At 50.4% G+C, this 23362-nt stretch overlaps 1 protein-coding gene across 11 annotated transcripts in view; it reads right to left on the reverse strand.

Moving 5' to 3' along the window:
* LOC144942322 (uncharacterized) overlaps nt 1-23362 on the reverse strand; it is a 156611-nt gene that overhangs the window by 13605 nt on the left and 119644 nt on the right. For all 11 annotated transcript variants that reach the window (XM_078869121.1, XM_078869123.1, XM_078869115.1 and 8 more), the window contains 2 exons: nt 5531-5703; nt 4713-4781 (listed from right to left, as the gene is read on the reverse strand). In XM_078869121.1, the coding sequence (XP_078725247.1) occupies nt 4713-4781; nt 5531-5703 (242 nt within the window). The remainder of the gene's footprint in view (nt 1-4712; nt 4782-5530; nt 5704-23362) is intronic.

Here is a 23362-nt window from a genome sequence, read left to right on the forward strand (position 1 = left end):
CCCTTACATCATCGCACATTATTCCCATTTGGATCCGCCAACGCTTGGCACGGCTAGCATCAGTGGCGAGAGATACCGGAATGGTCAATACTGGCCTGGTGCTTTGGGACCCCTTTTCTCCGCCAAACCGTTACCAACCCGCACCGACCAGCGTGGTGAAGTATGGCCAAACAAACTGCCACGACCGACACAGGTGCCCTCCCCCCTGCAGTGGACTGAGAAAATATCGCGACGACAGCAATCATCACGGTCCATGCGGCCTTCTGGGGGTCAACGGAGAGGCTAAATGCAGGCGGTCCCCGCTTTCACAACGTCACGACGCATTCCTCGAAAAAAAAACCCATGGGTCGTGAATCGGATCGTCGTAATAATCCAGACTCCTATTATCCCACAGATGGTAGAAAACATTCGAAACGTCGCTTGCCGTTGTGTTTCTTTTGTTCTCTTCGATGGGCCGTATTTAACAGGGTTTAATAATAGGTGCAAACATCCGCACAAAAAAAAAAAACACTCGAGAATAATGAAAATCTCCACGCCAACTCACGTCGGAAACCAGACCGACTCCGTTCAAACGCGTCCGGGAGCCGTGCCTTGTCGGAAGACGCGTCGCGAATCGAGTTTCTGCGCCGTAAATCGACCCGTGGTCGCACTGCAGTCACGTTCAACGTCGTCAATAATCATCGTAGAATCGGGACCGTCGTCGTAAAGCCAAGCGGAGACCGCCTTGCGCAGGGAAAACGGACGCGCGATTCTGAACAAAGTGACAGGCGCGGTGGTGACGTGGGATGAGTGGAGGTGGCGTGGGGCACTGGGGAGATAGCGAGAGGTGGGTCAGTGTAGCGTGAGTGTTTGTGGACACGGGGCGGCCTTGTGACGTTACCTTGCTGGCTGCCCGCCTACCATCCCCTCCTGCCCGCCACGACCACCCCTCCTGCAACTGCCCCCCCACCCTCCACCTCCCCGGCCCCCTCCGCCGCCCTCCCGGCCGCCCTCACGGCTGGGGGATTGTGAGGTGAGGGGGTCAGAGGTCGCCGGAGGTTCTGTTTGCTCGATTGTAACCGGGCGCGCATTTATCGTTTCACTTCGGCGGAGGCCCTCGGATTAGGGTGGAATGTGAGGAGCGGGAGAGGAGGGGGTAGCGGTGGGGGGGGGGGGGACGGTGAGCGCGGGGGTACGGCCGCGGGGTCCCTGCAATCGCGAGGCAAAGGCGCAGCCCTTCAAGTGCTTGTTCACGCCGCCGCTTGGTGGGGTAAAAGGGCCTCATCCACATATTGAGCGAGTGAGCGAGAGTGCGTGTGCGCCTCTCCAGAGGGCATTTTGGCCGGCGCTTTCATGCCGGGCAGATGTCTTGCAAAAGGTGGGAATATTCCCTTACCATACACCGACACGTTACCTGCCGATTGGCCAACCGCGGTGAACCCATGAGGTACCACAAGCGGGTGGACGGAGGTGGTGGTGGGGGCGGCGGGCGGGCGGGGTGGAGATTTGGTGAAACTGGCAACGATGTTTCAACTGCCGTGCTCGGAGATCGAATCGAACTGGCGACCCTACGCGTCGCGAGCCAACCATGACACCGTGGCACCTATTGAATCCCCACGTAGCGGTCTCGACATTCCAACATGGGCAGTCGCCACTCTCATTACCTTCACTGTCATCATCTTCATTATCATCATATGCTGCTATCATCAATGTCGGCTGTCATGTTTGCCATCATCATCATCATCATCGGAGATTTGAACTGACACTTTGTCTCACGGCGTGGACACCGGAAGCACAATTAGAACGTTGTTTTTTTTCTTTCCCCAGCCGGAAGAAGGCCTCTCAACTCCAACACCGCCACCGTCATCACCGCCACCGCCACCTCTCCCCCGGTGGTGTTTGCCGGGTCGGAATCCACGCGAGCCCAACGGATGGCGTCGCCGCACGCCACGTCACGCTCGGCCTCGCAGTCATTGACAGGAAATAAACACAGTCCCATGGGTGCCCCCCCCCCCTCTTGTTCAATGCAAAACTTTGGCCCCTCGCTCCCTCGCACACGCACACATGCGCGGCCCTCGCAGCCCCCTCCCTTAAAACCGCAGCGCCGATCGATGTGCGCGTTCTCCGACGATAAGAATCAATGTCAACGTCGACTTCCCACGCTATGACCCTGTTACAGGTCCAGCTCTGCAGGCGGAACCACGGGGGTCTGGGTAGAGACTCTCTCCCCTCTGGGTGTCTCAGCAGAGACTCTCTCTCCTCTGGGTGTCTCAGTGAGACTCTCACCCCTCTGGGTGTCTCAGCAGAGACTCTCTCTCCTCTGGGTGTCTCAGCAGAGACTCTCTCCCCTCTGGGTGTCTCAGTAGAGATGCTCTCCCTTCTGGGTGTCTCAGTAGAGACACCATTCCTGCGATAGACAAAAATGTAAACTCCTCGCCTCATGTTTAATGTAATCTATCTCGCTGCAGTCAAGAGTGCAGCCGAGGTCTTGTGTGTTATATTCCTCCGTGTTTTGCTGAAAGACGCACGTGACACATTTTTCTGGAGTGGCTTTCTGATTTGTAACCAGGGACACAGATACGGTCTTCTCCAGATTTTAAGACGCTCCGGAAAGTAAGACGCATCACACCCCTCCCCTCCAGCCAATAAACTTGCGTGTCCCGAGTGTCAATAACGTTACACAACAACAACAACAACAGCCGCCATTTGCCACTAAGTGGCGGTGACGTCACCATGGCCAGGTGCATACAAATCTGGTCACACACACTTAACTAAAGTATATTTTTTTATTTTACTCCTACTTTTATTTTACCTGGTGAGGCCACGCCGAGCCATGAGCGACCTGGCTCTCACAAATGATGGCTCAAAATGAAGTGGCTCAGAATCGCGTGGAAATGCGTAGCAGTAGCCAAATACTTAAGCACAAGGTTGGTCCTAAACACACAACGCGCGCAGTTCCCGGATTACAGGATGCGATGGACCCCCCCCCCCCCAAATTTCATTTTTAAATACAGACGGGGGAGGCAGTGGGGGGGGGGGGGAGGAAGAAAGTGCATCTTTATAATCCGGAGAAAACTGCGCATCTTCTTGGTTCTTTCGGTAAAGTCACGTAGAAGGGAAATAATAAAATAATAAAAATAAAACATAATAAAATACAATTCTCACGACGTTTCGACCACAACATTCAGACGCTGTCTTTCCGACAGACCTGTTCTTCACCTGAGGACAGCTGCTTGCGTTGTAGCCGAAACGTCGTGAGAATTGTATTTTATTATGTTTTTGTTATTATTATTTTATTATTTCCCTTCTACGTGACTTTACCGAAAGAACCAAGAAGTTGAATCCCTGCAGTCACGAAAGCTTTAAATCGAAAACTGCACATGTATATTGTTTAGCATATATATATAGATTTTATGATACGTGTACTCAACAATCAGGTTATATTGTCAGGTAAAAAAAAAGAAAAAAAACCCATGGAAATTGTCAAGGTATGACCTGAGAAAAGAATCAACTTTGTTTCACGGGCCTTGGAAAATGTTCACGAAAATAAGCCAGAGAGAGGCGGGGTGGTTCGGTTGGCGAGAGAGAGGTGTTCCTGTTATCTTTTTATCCTTATCCTGCCCAGGTATTGTTTGTGCATCGTGGCATTTACTGCCGTTTGATTGGACGGCGCTGATGCGTGCGTGTGTGTGTGCGTGTGTGAGCGATTGGGCACACGCGCCCGACTCCCCCCCCCTCACCCCCGCCTGAGCCGGTGGTGAAATTAACAGAGTTCAATGTCTCAGTGGAAACATTAATCGGGAATTAGCACGATTGTGTGCGCGCGCGTTCTTAATGACACACGCCACTTAAAGACAAACAAAGACAAAGGTTCTCACCCGCCCCGCTGCCCCCTCCCTGTGTAGCCTACACAGACTGTTGGGGCAAGTGCTGTTAGCGAGTAGCAGCACCTGTGAAGGCCGGCACTGTGGCACACGAGGGGGTGGGTGGTCAGCGACCACGCATGCCCGCCCGGCCTTCGTCTCCCCCAGTGGCGATTATCACGGTTGGTTAAGTACGGTGCGAAAGAAGTTCAACGTACATTTACACATCTAATGTGCTATTTGCAGATTCAAATGACTGTTGCCGTTGTACTGGTGAGTCCTAATGAGGATGAAACTGCTACACAGGTTGTCGCTTTGTCTCGCTCTGTCTCACCACTTCCTGTCCGAAACGCTCGCTCAGTTTTGACCTTCAGGGTCTGATCAGCAGTCGGGCTTGTGAAAACGAATGCTGCCGGGTTGCCATGTGTCATAGTGACGAGATGTTAACGACCTCGCCTGGTATACAGGAGGTCGTGGGTTCAATCCCGACCCAGACCCCTGCATATTTTGGAGTTTGCGTGTGTCTCTTTCCATGGTCGCGTGGGTTTTTCTACCGGGTCCTCCAGTTTTTCACTCCACATTTAGAATCAACATCACGCGTTTAAAGTATTTGGCTACTGCTATAAAATGTCCACATCATGATGAGCCACTTCGTTGAGCTATCATTTGTGGCCAGGTCACTTCTGAAAAAGGCCTACATAGGTCAGTGGGCCTTAAAAAAAAGTGTATTCGTTTAATAATTTAGTAATTTACCACGTTATTGGCAAGAACACCTCCATCTAAACGAGGGGGTACCCTGGTTCCAATGGGGACTTGCGACGTGCATCCGTGCTCGCGATGCGCACGCGCGTGGTCTCGTGCGAGTTTCACCTGAATCTGCTGCTGAAGGACGTTGATCTTCTGTTGCTGCTGCAAGAGCTGCTGCTGTTGACGGGCGATCTGAAACAAGACGTAGGTTCACAAGGCGCCCGTTGGAAAAAAAAATATAGCCACGTAGATAATGGAATTGTATACGCGCGTCGGACGGTCTCGCGCTCAATACGTACGGCAGCCGGTCGCCTCCTTATCACTCCGCTATCGCTACTACCATGGTGACGGTTCCCGTGACCTTCATTCATTGATTCCTCCATTGTTGATGATCTGCTCTACCAGACTGGCAGTTTCGTCTCTTCCACATTGTGTTCAAACCACCACAAAGACAAAGATCCCCCCCCCCATCCATGTAGCCTGAACAGACAGTTGGGGCAAGTGCTGTTGGCGAGCAGCACCTGTGAAGGCCGGCACGGCACACGAGGGGGTGCGTGGCCAGCACCACACCGACATTGCCTCCACAGTGGCGATGTTAGCACACCATGCAAGTCTTCTTGGTTCTTTCGGTAAAGTCACGTAGAAGGGAAATAATAAAAGAATAAAAATAAAACAAAATAAAATAATAGAAAAATGCTCATTTTATTATTTTATTATTGCCCTTCTACGTGACTTTACCGAAAGAACCAAGAAAATGAATCCCTGCGGTCACGAAAGCTTTAAATCGAAATTACGCCATACAAGGTTGTCGTTTAAGAAGCCGAGTCGACTTAACGGAGGACCAGGACCGATTGGTGTTGGTCTTGAGCGGGAATCGAACGCGCTACCGCCCCCCCCCCCCCGACTACTGCCGCCCCCCCCCCCCGGGCCTCGCCGCTTGCCTGCTCCTGCTGCTGGCGGGCGAGGTGCGACGCCTGGCGCTGGCGCTCCACCTGCGAGGCGGCGACGCGCCGCTGCTCGTCGTGCGCCGTCAGGATCTGCTCCCGCAGCGCCGACAGCTGGCCCATCATGGCCGCCAGCACGCGCTCCTTCTCCGCCAGGCTGTCGCGCGAGCCTGGGGGACGGGACGAAGCGGTCAGCGCCTGTTGAGTGCCCCCCACAACCCACACTCACCCCCCACACCGCACACATAGCGTCGATGGCAATGATAATACGACTTGAATTTACATCGCGCCCGTAGGGTGACTGAACGCCAGGTTATTACATCCTTTATATTAAGTTCACTTGCTTGCTCGCTTGCGCGCTTACGACCGTGCAAATCTTTCGGTCGTTTTTTAACCCACTTCCCGTGATCCAATCGAGCTGACATTTTGGCACACAGACTCGTTTTGCGTGACACTTTATTTTCGTGAAAACAATTTTCAAAAATTTTCCACTTTTTAGGAAAAAAAAATGTTCCTATTTAATTTAAAATACCAATGTGATAAAAATGAAACTCTTACTCAAGATAAACAGAAATGAATAATAAAATAAAACCGATGCCACGCATATAAAGGATTCATAGTGAAAAACTGTTTTTACGGGTTAATTTTTTTTGTATTTTACCAGGTAAGGCCCACTGAGCTATGTGGCTCTTTTTCAGAAGCGCCCTGGCCACAAATTATAGCTCAACGAAGTGGCTTATCACGTGAGAATTTGCAGAAGCCAAATACTTTAAACACACGTCGATTCTGTAATGTGGAGGGAAAACCCAGAGGACCACCGCACCGTTGAGCAAGTGGGTATTTGTCTACCAACAGAGTGGGCGGGACGTGCGTTTTGCTGTTCGTTATTCCGCTTCGTGAATTCGCCAGCAAATTGATCAAAATCGGGGCCGGGTGTGGGGGGGGAATTTGGACCGTGACAACCGGCACACGAACGCTGAAAAACCACCCCTAGCACCGCGAGAGCCCCAAGGCGTGCCGGCGCGACTCGGATGTGGCAGTGGAAAAGGGGCACACCTCTCATCGGCGGTGCGGCCTCGTGAAGGAAACGCTACCCGGGGTTGGGCTGATGGAAACGGCCAAGGTGGGTTCTCAACCGTTTCCACCGAGTGAATACCCCCCCTGCCCCTTTTGCCTTGCCTCTCCCGATATGGTTCTGAGAAATAAATGTTACGAATAATAAAATATCAACATTTTCACCGGTTGTCTATCTTGTGAGGTATCCCAACTAGCTGGTAAAACCAAACGAGTTACACAAAAAAAATTCAACGGACGCTCTGCCGTGCGCGACGGAAGTTGTTCGCGCTCGCTGCTTCCTCTTGGAAACCAACATTGTGTACGATCAGTGAGTTTAGAAAGGTCTTTAATATCGTTCTAGGTATTGCTACTTATTTTATATTGGCAGTTTCATACGTGATTACACTGGTCAACACACTTTTTCTGGCATAAGGTATTCCAACGGTTATAAGGTAATTTTGGGGTGCTGATTCCAAATCTGGCATCAGGTTTTTGAGATATCAAATATTGCATTTTCAATAAAAACTGCAGAAGAAAAATATTAAATAAATTTGAATATCTACATAAAATGATATTATAAACACACTATCCTAAAAATACAGCACCATATTTTAACACTAAAGCAGTCACTGACTCGCAACAACTTGCAATCATAAGTGACAGAGTCAATTTCGGGTAAAATCAATGAAAATGGGGTATGCCGATAGCATAATAATGAGATGTGATAGAGCAAATCTGAGATCAGATTTGGAATCAGCACCCTGAAATTAGTCTAAAACAGCTGCAATAATCCAGGCCAGAAATTTTTTTTTTTTGTTGACCAGTGTTATTGACCGATGACTCTCATGTACGACACAATTTCACACATTTATAAATCCACCTCCCGCACCGCCTGGGACGTTGCCCCTCGTTGAGAACCGCCATCACAGCGAGCATGCCGAGGCGGCGCGCAACGACGATTGTGTACATTCTTGTGAACTCTGCTGAGAGTAACGTTGTTGCTGCATGGCTAACTTGGAAGTACAGTGTATGGAACGGGCCAGGCCTGCTTCGTACATCGACTGACACCAGCGTCGACGCATCGGCCGTGACACAAAAGTGCTCACAGACACAAAGACAAAGATCGCCCGTGTAGCCTTTAACCGACCGCCTGGGCAAGTGCTGTCAGCGAGCGCCGATGAGAGGCAAGCATTGCGCGCGACGGGGCTGTGTGGCCAGCGACACGTCCCGCCGCCGCCTTTGTCTCCCGCAGTACGAACATTTTACAAGTTGCGCCTCGGTACTCATTCAGAAGCCGAGTCGTACGAAAGGAGGACCAGGAAGGGGTGCAGGCAATCGTCGCCGTAGATGACCGTCAGCGGGAATCCGAACTCGGCGCCGCCGGGTGTTCGGAGTGCGGCGCGCTGACCGTTGCGCCAACGTTCCCACCGTCCCGCAAAATACGCGCGCGCGCGCGATCACGCACGCGCAAGCACACAGCAGCCTTCTATATTTAAGCAAAAAAAAGTTGCGTGGATTCATCCACACACCTCGCTCCCCCCCCGCCGCAACCTACGAACCCCCCCCCCCCCAAAAAAAAATGAGCATGGGAAAGAAAGAATCCAAACACGTGTGTGTGAAAAATTTTCACAGCCCGCTGCGAGTATTTCGCGAGCAGTAACTGTGTGCCTTCAAACTACAAATCAGCCCCGAAGACAAACTCTCTGCGCGCGCTTTGAACGGACGCAGCGCGGGGGGGGGGGGCAGGGGAAGGGGGGGCTCATCGGCGCAGCTCCGATCGCGACTCTCCGCTCTTTGTCTTCTTGGTTCTTTCGGTAAAGTCAGAATTCTACGTGACTTTACTGAAAGAACCAAGAAGATGAATCCCTGCAGTCACGAAAGCTTTAAATCGAAATTCTCTGCTCTTTGGTTCCTGACTCCACCCCCTCCTTCCCCATGTTCCGGGTCGAGACGAACTTTCCTGCGTCTCCCCCCCCCCCTCCTGGCGTCCCCCCCCTCCACCCGCTCCGTCCAATTTCTTTACGGTTTGAGCCTGGGTCTTATCGACGCAGTCGTGTTATCGTCACGTGCGTGGGTCGTCTCCGGGTACTCGGGCTTACTCCCACTCGCACACAGAAGAGGCTGGCGGTGGGGGTGGGGGCAGGGGGGGGGTGATACATTTTTAAAATAAATAAATAAACTCTACTCAACAATGACAGGGGGGGGGGGGGGGCGGCCGAGTATTTGCCAAGCAGGACCCTCCCGACCGAAAGGGGTTTTGAGACCGGGGGCGGCACTTTCATTCTCGGGTCACCAGCGAAGGCGTTTGATGAGCGGTGTGCGTTACCGACGTACAGCAACAAGCGCACTGACAAAGAGCACGCAGAACAGAGCTTGCAAAGTGCGCAACGGAACAGCTTGGGGGGAGGGGGGTGAGGGGTGGGTGGGGGGGGGCACGCTTGGAATTACACCGAGGGACGGAGAGCAGACCGCGTGGATTGGAGGGATAAGTGAATTGCACGGCGTATAACTTTGACCGCTGAAGAGAGGCGAGCGGGGGCTTGGAGAGCACGTGGCCGCTAGGAGGGACGATGGCCCGGGGTTGGGGACTAACGGCGGAGCGGCAGCCCAGGGAGCAGAGGTCGCAACCGGGTACCCGATATCCGTACAATACCCGATACCCGGCTACCCGTAACCGGCCGGGTACAGGTACCCGTTTGCGACCCTGGTGCGGCCGGGTACGGATACGGATAGACCGTGAGTCACTGGTGAGTAACCGTTTGTCACTCATTTCCCAACGTCTTGTGTATCTTCTCACAATTCAAGTTCCTAGAATCAACCCACCCGCGCCTGCAACATGGCTTCATCCCAGAGGTCGCAATCAAGTACCCGATACCCGTATCCTACCCGTACCCAGCCGGGTAGGGTACGGGTACGGCCGGGTACGGGTATGGGTACACGTTTGCGACCCTGGTGCGGCCGGGTACGGGTAAGGAATCAAAACCCGTTTGCGACCTCTGCCAAGGAGGGAACGCGGCCCGCGAGGACGTCGACCGGTGGCGATGGGACGATGGGAGCTAGAGAAGTCACCCGGCGAGCAGGCGCCGCTGCATTGCAGGAAATCGAGAGATGATGGCGACGGCTTGGGGAGTCCCTTACCCAGCAGTGGATAGATCACGGCTGATGGTGGCGGTGGTGGTGATGATGATGACGATTAGAACTGGGTTCGGGTTAGGTCCGACGTGAACCGTTTAATTAGCAGTGCAGCATCTCCTCTCGCGCGTGGCCACGTAACCCACAATCTCTCCCCCCCCCCACCGCCCCCATCCGCAAAATATCCGAGCATGTGGAAGGATTCTTACTGTTCGCCACCCAGAAGTGGTGGTAAATTCATTCGATTGTCTACAATGACTAATGATTATAAATTGCATTATTATTCTTCTTCTTGGTTCTTTCGGTAAAGTCACGTAGAAGGGAAGTAATAAACACCACAAGCAGCTTGCGTTGTGGCCGAAACGTCGTGAGAATTATATTATTTTATTACGTTTTTTTATTATTATTTTATTACTTCCCTTGTACGTGACTTTACCGGAAGAACCAAGAAGATGAATCCCTGCAGTCACGAAAGCTTTAAATCGAAATGCATTATTATTATTATTATTATCCACGGGGAAAAGTCATCCGGCAAGGTGGCTCAGCGGTTGAGCGTTCGGCTTGCAATTGCAAGTTCATATCCTCGTTGAAGGGGGGGGGTCGACTCACCCATCAAAGAGCTTCAGAGCTCAGATTCCTCCAGAATAAATATTCAGATTCTGAAATCGGCACGCTTTTGCGGAGAAGTCAACAGTGGTTGTCCTAAAAAAAATCCATCCTGCCGTGTTTGTTTTTGCGGTAAATCATTTGGTGTCAAGGAAGTAGCGAAAAAAATCAACCTGTTATCCGCATTTATTAGTGGATAAGAGCTAACCAGCCAGCCAGCAGTGGTCCTCAGAGATGCGTCAAATCGATTCGGTCAACAGCATCGTTAAAATGGATAATGAGAGGCGACACAGAATGTAGGCCTTCATTTTCAAATGTGGATATTAAGAATTTGATCCCTCCCCGTATCTCCAAAGACGAGAGAGCCGTTTCACACTCCACGGAGCTTGCGTGTTTCAGCGAATAACACCTATGGCAAAAACAATGAAAAACTTCATAAAAAATATATATATATATAATTCCATGAATGTTCCTGCCGAGTTTGTTTAAGTTTACAGAATGTGTTGTTATCTAGACACTCCCAATTTTTTTTTACAATTCCTCCCAACCCCCCCCCCACCTCTCTGCGTCTACAGTATTTTTTAAAACAATCTGTCAAAATGCTATCTGATTCCAGGGCTGTTGGAGGCACTCCCAAGACCCACTTGCTCGGTCAAACGCACCCAACTTCACCGATAACACCACGGCTCCCCTCCCACCCACCACCCACCCCACCAATTTTTCTCCGACTCCTCTTCGCAAAACTATTTAAATCCATCTTGCGAGCGATAAGCCCACTCACTACTGTACACGACAAGCGGGCATGCGATAGTTTATTTTTTATTTTTTTGCCTTTGCTTCACAGAGTTCCGTATCGTCGGCGTTGTTACTTCGGATCGCACACGCAAAGCAGGAATACCAATACGGCGCGATGCGGTTTGGATTTATATGACCATTCTGTAACGCTTGAAGGGATTTCAGCCGTAGCGCTATGGTATCCTCCCGACAGCGAAATACCTTTTTGCAGATGCAGGGGGTTGGGTAGGGAGCCTATTTGCAGATCCCTAATGTTCGCGTTTATGGATAAATGCGGACAAGAAGATGCGTTTGTTGCTGGTGCTGGGTCACCTCGGATATCCCTTGTAAAAAGGATCAACTTAACGCATCTTGGAGACTAACACTTGAAGTGATATCAGAGGTAGTTCAGTCGTATCTGCTTCCACGGGCCGCTCTCTAACACTTCAATGGATCCCAGAGGTAGTTCTGTGACATCCGCTTCTGCGGGCTCTTCTCTAACGCAGAAGGCCGTACTGCTCTGCGACGGTTCCCGAACGGATCGTTGGTCTCGTGACGACGCGGCGCCTGAAGCACGATCGGGGAAACAACTTGGGGGGTGGGGGGGAAATCACAAAAATTTTTTATATTTTCATAACCTTTAAACTGTAATAAAAGAAAAACCCCACCACCTACTCTACCCATATTTTTAAACGACCTTAAAGGAACACCGTCTGGCACAGGCTAGTACGGGGAGGGGGTGGGGGTGGGGTAGGGAGGCAGATACTGCAAACGCGAGGTATGCGAGCGCGAGTCGAGAGCGAGCACGTGACGTTCAAATATTTTCAACATCTCGCGGCAGCGGTGCCAAAGGCCCGCGGTGCTGATGAGATAGGTAATTGTTGCGCGGGCAGCACCGGGGGGACTTTCAATTGCCGACGCGACGGACTCGGAGGGCACGCAGATGAGCCTGCGGGTGCAGCGGTCGGCCCGGGTGGGCTCAGGCGGTTGGTGCATGGCAGGAACACCGATATTCAGAGTTCTAATAGGGACATCACGGTGGCGAGAAGGAGGTCGTGGGTTCGATCCCGAACCCGACGCCTGCTGCTGTATATTTGGAGTTTGCGTGTCTCTCTCTCTCCCTCTCTCTCCCCGCGGTTGCGTGGATTTTTCTCCAGGTACTCCGGTTTTTTCCCCCTCCTCATTTAGAATCATGCCTGTCGAGTATTTGCCCGCTATAAAAAAAATGTCCACGTGATGATGAGCCGCTTTGTTGAGCTATCGTTTGTGGCCAGGCCGCTTCTGAAAAAAAAAGGCAGTTTGCTTCTGAGTGGAGCGCGCTATTGGCTTACAGACGACACTTCTCGAATTTTGCTTTCAAGACTTCAGCCAAAACAGCCGCTATGGTTGCTAAAACAATTTGGCAAAAACTATTGTAATCATAAATAAATGTAATAATAAAACTGCAACATACCATTAAAAAAACGCATACGATCCTAAAATGTTAGCAATGAGAACCATGCAAAGCCAAACATTGCAGCTGTCAATGCAATGCAGTGATTTAACTTAAATAAAAGAAACCTGCAGTGTATGCCACAGTTTCCTGCATCATCATCAAATTCCACTTGAAAAGGCAAACGCATTCCCCCATTGGTGAGCTCCTACAAAGTGGTACCTATTTTATTGACCCCACGATGATGATGATGATGATGGGCTGTGTCTCAGACCGAGCTGGAGTTGAATTTACAATCTTCTGATCAGAAGTCATTCACTCGTGACTTCCATATGTATAAAGACAAAGGTCCCCCGTATAGCCTTAACTGTAGGGGCAAGTGCTGTTAGCGAGCACCTATGAAGGCCGGAACGGTACACGAGAGGGTGGGTAGCCAGCACCACGCCCGACCGCCTTTGTCTCCCCAGTGGCGATGTTTACACACCCTACCAGGTACTAATTTGAGGCCGAGTCGACCTAGGGGAGGCCCAGAACCGGTTGAGATAATCGTCACTGGTGTTGGCCGTGAGCGAGAATCGAACCCGGGTCGCCAGGTTCATAGCGCAGCGTGCTAACCGCTGCACCACATCTTCCCACTCGCACACACACTCGCACACACAGGTACACACACACAGGTACACACACACACTCGCACACACACACTACTGCAGCACACAGTGTATTGCTATAAAGCAATAATGACCCTTACTGTCTTATTTCAGTGCATTGTGGGTGGTTAATTATCGGCGTATTTAATTTACACGTATTGTTAGATAAACACAAAGTATTTGCTGAATTTATCGTGCAATAATTATTCACTTTATCATGTATGTACATGTAAATTAGTGCATAAGCTCGCAATAAAAATATACATTGTATATACTGTGCATATATATTAGCTGTGTGGATGCAAACACACTCTGTATATGTTTAGCCTTATGGACTCTTTTTCTGGTCAAAGTGATGTTAGCGAGCTCCTATTAAAACAAACACAAAGATCCCCCTTATTGCATGCAACAGACCGTTTGGGCAAGTGCTGTTAGCGAGCACCTATGAAGGTCGGCACGCTCAACAACCACGCCCGACCACCTTTGTCTCCCCAGTGGTGATGTTCATACGCCACACCAGGTATTATTTAAGGCCGTGTGGACACTTTTGGGAGGCCCATGACCGGTTCTAGATAGTCGTCACTGATGTTGGCCGTGAGCGGGCAATCGAACTCGGGTCGCCCCGGTTCATGGCGCAGCGCAGCGCTAACCGCTACACGACCGCTCCCCATAAAACCAACACACGCACATGGACGCCTTTGTCTCTCCGTGACTGATGTTCACGGCGACACAGCCACACACGGTGAGGTCTGAGTGAACCTAGAGCGGACCAAGTTCCGGTTACGGGAGCCATAACAATAAGAGCATTTACACCATCTAAGGAAAGCTGTCACAGGTGTGGACCAATCAACTTCAAGGACAGTGCATACATTATCAGAGTTATGTTTTTTGTTTGCATTATGACTGCAGGTATTGTGGTCTATGCAAATATGACTCCTCGTAAAAAAGGTGTCAGTTTTGTTGCCAAATAAGAGGGTAAAAAAACAATAACCATATTTTTTACTGGCAAATGAGGTTCCAATGGTGTAAATGCTTACCCCGAGCTCTCATACTCTGATGGTGCATTGTCTTTGAGTTGTGCGCCTTTTGGCGTCATCTGGTCCAACCCATGTGAGACTAGGCTCTAAGGAAAGCTGTCTCGGGTGTGCACCAATCAACTTCAAGGACAGTGCATACATTATCAGAGTTATGTGTTTTGCTTGCATTATGACTGCAGGTATTGTGGTCTATGCAAACATGACTCCTCATAAAAAAGGTGTCAGTTTTGTTGCCAGATAAGAGTGTAAAAAAACAATTATCACAACAAGAGCATTTCCCTCGACGCACCGGCTGGAGTCTCGTGGCACGCCTTTACGAGGGTGCTGCTGCACTACGCTGGGACGTTTTGACCGTGAATCCCACGACTGACGGTTTGGCTTCTTCGCGTGCGTGGGCGGATCACAGTACGAGCGTCCGGAGAAAGCTCCACGCGGACTAGGGGATAACGAGTGAAACCCATCCGCGCAGATCGATTCGAGACTCCGTCACTGTAAGGTCATGTCCTGGCCACTTGACAGCACAAAGCGAAACTTGTTTTGGGAATATTTATATTTTTCTACACAAGCTATAGCCCTGGGTCAATCCACTGCTGGATGAATGGCTTCTGTGTCGATCACGGGGGCGGGGCGGGGAGGAGGAAAATCCCACGCGTATGAGGAAAGGTCCGCACAGATGGATTCAGGAATCTACTGAGATGTATGATAGAGGGAACGGCGCGGTAGAGTGGTTGGGTGAGTACGTACATGCGTGCGCTCATGCAGGCAGACAATGCACTGGATCTCTCCCACATTTAACAGAGACCTCACACATTTGCGTGATGCAGCTGCCGCATTGGCAGCGGGTGCCAAACCACAATTTGCGGCAACAACTCAAAACATTCCTCAAAAAACGCTGCGGTGGCCTTGAATGGAAACATATATAATAGGTGACGATTCAGGCAATGGGCCTTCTGCATGGCACATCGAGAAGCCGGAGAGGCAGAGTGGATTATTACCGTGTCGGCGAGCATCTAACAAGGCCGACATGGCACAAGAGGGGGTGGGTGGCCAGCACCAAGTCTGTCCGCCCTTGACTCCCACCACGGCAATGTTTACACACCGCACCAGGCACTCATTTGAGGCTGAATCGACCTAGGGGAGGCCCAGGACCGGTCCGCAACATTTGTCACTGGCGTTATCGAACGCGGACCGCCGGCTTTCGTAGCGGAGCGCGCTAACCGCTACGCGACCGCTCCCTCGCTAATGTACGCACACACGCGCACGTGCGCGCGCACACACACACACACACGTGCACGCGTGCACACACAAGGAACGCACGGTCGTGTCCAGACAAACGTGGCTTTGTCCGTATCCTCCAAGGGTTAACCAAATTGCGGTTATTTAGGGATCGCGGGGGCTGGGCATGAGCCCTCTGTTCGTGCAGCGAGGGGCAGTCTGCTACAACACAGGGCCCGCTATTGAGAGAAGAAAGTTCTTAAGATGTCTAAGGGGCGCTGACGATCCTTGGGTTTCGGCAAAGGCCCCCCCCCCCCCCCGAGAGAACACCGGGCGGCAAACTGCTGAGCAGAGTCGAGTTGCCCTGCAACGGCGTGCTGCGTCAAAGCCGCAAGGCAAAGCTCGCCCACCTGTCTGGGTTCGACCTCCCCCCCCACCCCGACAGTACTGGAATTAATCTTCTTCGTTCTTTCGGTAAAGTCACGTAGAAGGGAAATAATAAAATAATAAAAATAAAACATAATTAAATAATGCTCACGACGTTTCGGCCACAACGCAAGCAGAAGGCTGCTTGCGTTGTGGCCGAAACGTCGTGAGAATTATTTTATTATGTTTATTTTTATTATTTTATTATTTCCCTTCTATGTGACTTTACCGAAAGAACGAAGAAGATTAATCCCTGCAGTCACGAAAGCTTTAAATCGAAAAAGTTCTGGAATTGACATCAAGTGTTCAGGGAGGCGGGAATTGATTTGTGCCCGAAGTCCGGTACCAATATTTGCGTTGAAGGTGAACACGGTAGGCCCGCACAGTTTTTATTATTATAATTATTACTACACGTTTATACTGGTAGGAACCTCCTGGTTACACCAGCCCACAGGGGATTATTGTGTCCGTCCGTCGTGCAGGGAGAGGCTGGGTGGGGAGGGAGGGGCTGGGTCGGGAGGGTGGGGAGGGGCTGGGTGGGGAGGGTGGGGCTGGGTGGGGCTGGGTGGGGAGGGGCTGGGTGGGGAGGGGCTGGTCACCTCGTGGTGCCCTTATAAAACTCAACGTTTAACCTACTCACGCCGGCTTGTGCCCGCCCTCACAGTCGGGCATATTGCGGAATACACCACGCCGCCGTTGACCCTGGCCATTGACCGAGCAACCCAACGTTCCTACCAGCTCCCTCCGCAGGAATGTGTTTTAGATCAGGAAAAGCTTCGTCGAGTCTCAAGCCTCATGTTGCAGGAGGGTGCTGCTACACTGCACGTGTTTGGGCGATTTGTTTGGTTTTCCTGTACTTTGCACTGCTACCGTGTGTTTGTTGATTTGTTTGTCGTTGTGATGTTTGGACCCGCACCGACTAGGCATCTATGAAAAAAGAGCTTCATAGCTCATCGGATTCCTCCTGCAGAGTGAATAAAGAATGTGGATTTCTGATTCTAACATTGGGGATTTTTTTGGAAATTTGGCCAAAGCCACCCCTTGAGCCGTGTATGGAACCCACCCTGGGACGACTCCAAGTGACCGTCACGCAGCCCGGCCACTCGCTCATTGTCCGTTCCATGGCAACCGCCCTCACGTCAGATTTGGAACTCTCTTCAAACCCACAGGGGGCAGTCAGTAGGGGCAGTCAGTGGGGGCAGTGAGGCGGGGGCAGTCAGTGGAGGCAGTCAGTGGCGGCAGTCAGGAGGGGGCAGTGAGGAGGGGGCAGTCAGGAGGGGCAGTCAGTGGGGGCAGTCAGTGGGGGCAGTCAGTGGGGGCAGTCAGGAGGGGGAGTCAGTGGGGGCAGTCAGGAGGGGGAGTCAGTGGGGGCAGTCAGAAGGGGGCAGTCAGGAGGGGGCAGTGAGGACGGGCAGTGAGGAGGGGCAGTGAGGAAGGGCAGCTAGTAGGGGCAGCTAGTAGGGGCAGTCAGTGGGGGCAGTCAGTGGGGGCAGTCAGTGGGGGCAGTCAGTGAGGGCAGCGTGGCGGAGGCTGTCGTCCGCGTGTCGAGTGCGTGCGTGTCGCGGTGTGCGATTTCGCACGCCGCGTGCACTCGCATTTGCACAGTTTGCGCTTACAGACCCAAGATTAAAAATACCCACAACAGGACGGGCGCACGGCGAGGCGAGAAGAGCAAATATTGAAGGCAGCCGCCCCGCCTGCTGTCTCACCCCCAAGTGCCCCTCTTACACTTGGGCTGCCCCCCCCCCCTGCCCCCCCCTGCCCCCCCTTCCCTCACCACCACCACGACCACCACATTCACCTGTTCCACTGCAATCAAATCACAATGCGGCTCGACAACAACACCCCGTGCGGAATCGCGTCGCATCGAGATTGCGAGCGCACCTCGAGCAGTCGTGCGGAGGCAGCGGGCATGCGCTATCGATGGGGAATTCTAGACCTTGGGGGCAGCAGAGGAGAAAGGGCGACCTCACACTGCGCGAAAGTGGCCTATAGAGACAGCTTTGGTGGCTGCAGCGGAGAGTGCGTGGAGGGGAGTAGAGTGAGATGAGAGGGGAGAGGTAGGAGAGTGCGTGGAGGGGAGTGGAGTGAGATGAGAGTGGAGAGGTAGGAGAGTGCGTGGAGGGGAGTGTAGTTAGATGAGAGGGGAGAGGTAGGAGAGTGCGTGGAGGGGAGTGGAGTGAGATCAGAGTGGAGAGGTAGGAGAGTGCGTGGAGGGGAGTGTAGTGAGATGAGAGGGGAGAGGTAGGAGAGTGCGTGGAGGGGAGTGGAGTGAGATCAGAGTGGAGAGGTAGGAGAGTGCGTGGAGGGGAGTGTAGTGAGATGAGAGGGGAGAGGTAGGAGAGTGCGTGGAGGGGAGTGGAGTGAGATCAGAGGGGAGAGGTAGGAGAGTGCGTGGAGGGAAGTAGAGCGAGATGAGAGGGGAGAGGTAGGAGAGTGTGTGGAGGGGAGTGGAGTGAGATGAGAGGGGAGAGGTAGGAGAGTGCGTGGAGGGGAGTGGAGTGAGATGAGAGGGCAGTGGTGGACAGACGAACAGTCGGACAAACGGTTGCATATAAAGTCGAATGGATGGGGGCGGACAGCCGGACGTATATCCCGGGCAAAATAAAATGTTAGCCTAGTAGCGGCCTTATTAAAACATTACGCGGAATTACGTTGGGAATCCAAACAGACTTAAGCGCGATTAATTGTCCTTGCAGGGCGAGCGTTCCGCACAACACCTGCTGTCTCTTTATTTAGAAGTGGGCCCTATCATCAACAACAATATCCCTCTCACTCGCTCTCGCTCGCTCTCTCTCGCCTCACTGCCAGTGAGCACATGGCATTTATTTGCACGACAGGTGAGAGGGCATCTGAGCAGCCGATATCTCTTCTGCAATGGAGATCATCTCACGGTGTAGGCTCATTAATCAACTGCGTGTCTCTCCGCTGCGCCAATCGTTTGCAGGTCTCTGTCACTCCGCTGCTGGATGAAGGCCTCCGCCAAGCCACGCGGGAGGGAGGCGGGCGGCGAGCGTTTCGGTGTCACTCGCTACCGATGTTGGCCACGGCCGGGGATCGAACTTTGGTGGCCGGGGTTCATAGCGCAGCGCGCAAACCACCGCACCACAGCGCCAAACACCGCACCACTGCTCGCCCCGTATGTGTGTTGTCGTTTGTAGCTGTGCACGACCACTTACCGCACACGCAGCCGGCGTCGCCAAATAATGGGTGAAAGCAAACGTTCGCGGACCGAACTGATTAGCAATAAATCCACACACCACAAAATAGAATAATAATAATGGAATAAAATAATACAAATAAAACATAATAGAATAATATAATATTTTTATTATTTTATTACTTCCCTCCTACGTGACTTTACCGAAAGAACCAAGAAGATGAATCCCTGCAGTCACGAAAGCTTTAAATCGAAAAATAATGGAATAACTATCAGCTCATTACGTGCGCAGGTACGTAGGCTGTCATCCAGCAGTGGATTGATGACGGCGTAAGGTGTACGCACGATGAACTTCTTTCGCATCGCACGTGGCCAACCGTGCACATCGGTTGGCTACGGGGGAAGGACAACAAGCTAAACACGAGAGGCAGTTTCTTGAGAAAAATGTTTTCAACGTCGAATACACAGGGTGGCTCATATGTCTGGAATCATCGGGGAAAAAATAACGAATTCATATTTTGTTAATTGTTTTTTTTACCCTTTTATCTGGCAACAAAACTAACACCTTTTTACAAGGAGTTATGTTTGCATTGACCACAATACCTGCAGTCAAAATGCAAACAAAAAACACAACTCTGATAATGTATGCACTGTCCTTGAAATTGATTGGTCCACACCCGAGACAGCTTTTCTTAGAGCCTAGTCTCACATGGTGTTGGACCAGATGACGCCAAAAGGCGCACAACTCATCTGGTCCAACACCATGTGAGACTAGGCTCTTAAGAAAAGCTGTCTCGGGTGTGGACCAATCAATTTCAAGGACAGTGCATACATTATCAGAGTTTTTTTTTATTCCGACTGCAGGTATTGTGGTCAATGCAAACATGACTCCTTGTAAAAAAGGTGTCAGTTTTGTTGCCAGATAAAAGGGTAAAAAAACAATTATCATATTTTTGCTACTGGCAAAGGAGGTTGCAATAGTGAATTCACATGTTGTTTGTTTCTGCAGGCCCAAGATGTCTCTGAGTAAGGAAGAACGAGCCCAGATAATTCTACTCGTAAGGGCATCGGAGTCAGAGGGAGGTCGCTGTTGAATTTAACAGACTGCATCCAGACAGCGAGTCAATAACACAGAGCCGTGATTTTGCTATGATCCCAGACTCATGGGACACCATGCAGATTGTCTAACAACCTTCCTGCTGACATGGCATGGGGTAGGCCTTCATCCAGCAGTGGATCGAGACCAAGGCCTGTGAAGGGTTGGGTCATGTTCTGTCAAGCGCTGCGAGACCTCTGACTAAAACTTGATCTCTATTCGCAGTCGTTTAGTTTGATGCAAATGAAACAAATAAAAACATTAGCATTGAAGCTGACACCACCAACAGCGAACAAACAATGGGAGGAAATCAAACCCAGAGAACGCTGGAACATAAATCCAATCAACAAGGAGAAGCAAAAACGGCGGCCTCCCCACCCACGATCCCCCCCCCGCCCCCTCTTCTCGACCCTCGTGCGGCCAATTAATGCATCGGGCGAACGGAAAGACAAACAGCGGTCAGCAGCAGCAAGCAAGCAAGCAGCCACCGCTGACGACAAAGCCGCCAGCGACGATTCGCCCGGATGAGTAAAACGGAAAATACCGAAAAATGTGACGGGCGCAGAGCAAACACGCCCCGAACGCGTGGAGCGTCGCGTTCCGACTAACAGGGCGAGAAACAATAAATACATGAGAATAGGTTTTAACCCTTTCTGGCGAGAGATGTTCAAACGCCAAACAGATGGCGTTTTTGTTGCAAAGAATCAAGTCCGCTTTTTTCTTCTTGGTTCTTTCGGTAAAGTCATCACGTAGAAGGGAAGTAATAAAATAATACAAATAAAACATAATAAAATAATTCTCACGACGTTTCGGCCACAACGCAAGCAGCCGTCCTCAGGTGAAGAGGACGGCTGCTTGCGTTGTGACTTTCCCGAAAGAACCAAGAAGATGAATCCCTGCAGTCACGAAAGCTTTAAATCGAAAAATGAGAATAGGTTTTAACCCTTTCTGGCGAGAGATGTTCAAACGCCAAATAGATGGCTTTTTTGTGCAAAGAATCAAGTCCGCATTGAACCCACGCGGTACTTGTGCTGATCATGTTTGTGTGGTTAATGCGGACTTGATTCTCTGCAAAAATGTTCTATTTGATGGTTGAACATCTTAACACCTATTCTTGGGTGTTTTCGGTAAAGTCACGTAGGTAAAAAAATTAAAATTAATAAAAGTAAAATAAAATAAAAATAAAATAAAAATCACGACGTTTCGGAGGCAACACAAGCTTCCGTCTTCAGGTGGAACAGTCACAGCTATCGTGCTGTGACTGTTCCACCTGAAGACGGAAGCTTGTGTTGCCTCCGAAACGTCGTGATTATTTTTTTTTTACCTATGTAACTTTACCGAAAACACCTAAGAATATGAATCCCTGCAGTCACGAAAGCTTCAAATCTAGAATCGCCAGAAACGGTTAAAACCTATTCTCATTCTTCATACTTTGATACTGGCAAAAAAAAGGTTCCATGATAAATAACATCGATGACAATTATCCACGGACTGCGGTTTTTAGCCGAGCTGCTGCTGGCTGCTGCTGCTGCTGCAAGGGATGGTTTCCTTGCCTCTTCCCTCCTCCCACACGCTGGGTCGGTCATATGGAGGTTGTTTGCTTTGTCCGTACTTTGCCACGCATAACAGGTAAAAGGTCACTATTCTGGCTATACGAGAGAGAGAGACAGAGAAGAAAAAAAAACACGAGTCCGAGTGATTTGCTGCCCAACGGAGCGTTGAGGCATTGGTGCTTATTTACGTATGCTGAACTTCTTACGCACCATACGTAACCAACCGTGCTGTTTAAAACTACACTTTTATTTAATTTTAACCAGGTAAGGTGCACTGAACCATATAGCTCTTTTTCACACCTGGCCATTGCGAATGATAGCTCAACGACAGTGGCTTTACCACGTGGACATTTATTGTAGACAAATACACTTAAACGTGTGACGTTGATTCGAAATTTGGAGAGAAAAACGAGAGGACCCAGAGAAAAATCCACGCGACTACGGGGAGAGAGACACGCAAACTCCTGTATACCATCATCATTAGACCTCCTTTGCCAGTACCAAAATATCATAATAGGGGTTTTCCCCCCTTCTTTTTTGGCAACAAACTTGAAACAAAAAACATACTATGATAATATATTATATATATTATAATATATTATATATATTATCATATATTATATTATCATATATTATCATAGTATGTTTTTTGTTTGCATTTTGACTGCAAGTATTGTGGTTAATGCAGACATGAATCCTTGTAAAAAGGTTTCAGTTTTGTTGCCAGAAAAAAGGGGGAAAACCCTATTATTATCATCATCCTGTATACCAGGCGAGGTAGTTAACATCTCACCACCGTGGTGCTAATTGGAGGGGGAAAGTCTATTCATAGGAAAACCGCTGGTGACTTCCTGACAATGTTGTACCCCTTTTATCGACCCCACCCGAGGAATTATGGGCATGAGTCAACCCACACCCAGGATTTTAATTCGTAAGCGCTTCTAGTGGCTGCAGGGGGTCACACGAACTAATTACACAGCGGTGTAATTGGTGAGCCGACCGGTCCTTGCAAATCCAGATAGTTGCCGGTTTCGACGCCTACTCGCGACATCGAAATTGAAACAACGGTGCAAGTTTCTTAAATCGTTGCATTCGTGAAAAAAAGTTCCACTGGAATCGATTCGTGAACTTTTTGGAACGGGCAAATCGATTTTGAAAACGGTTACTGGCTTACCGGTTATTTTTTTTTTTAAACGAGTTAGTTCCCAAACGTAAACAACTAATACATTTGCTGAAAACATCTTCATATGCAGAGGACCGCAGAGCTTGGGAAATGTATTGGCAGCGCCGCCTCGCCGCTCGTCTGTGGTTTTTCTCCCGGCGCCTCCAAGTCATTGTTTCTTGCTCGTCGAGAGCGAACGAATAAGGTGGCGGAACGTTGCACGTTCAAATCGTTACGATTACAGTGCAAGGATTCCTCTACTTATGGACATTCGACTTACGAACATTCGACTTACGAACAAACCCGTCCGTATGTCCAGTTGGCTGTTCGGATCAAGTCGTAAGTTGAACCGCTGTGCAATAGATGGCGGTGGTGGCATCTACACCTGCAGAACGTGAAGAACCGGTGGCATCTACATCTACAGGAGATGATATAACTTTTAAAGCCATTCCCCGTATTTAGTGTACGTGCTGTAACAACACGCTTGGAATCGACGGGAGTAAAGTTGGACTTGCGAACAAATCGACTTACGA

Source organism: Lampetra fluviatilis, chromosome 27, assembly GCF_964198595.1.
Source record: "Lampetra fluviatilis chromosome 27, kcLamFluv1.1, whole genome shotgun sequence".
Lineage (NCBI taxonomy): Eukaryota > Metazoa > Chordata > Hyperoartia > Petromyzontiformes > Petromyzontidae > Lampetra > Lampetra fluviatilis.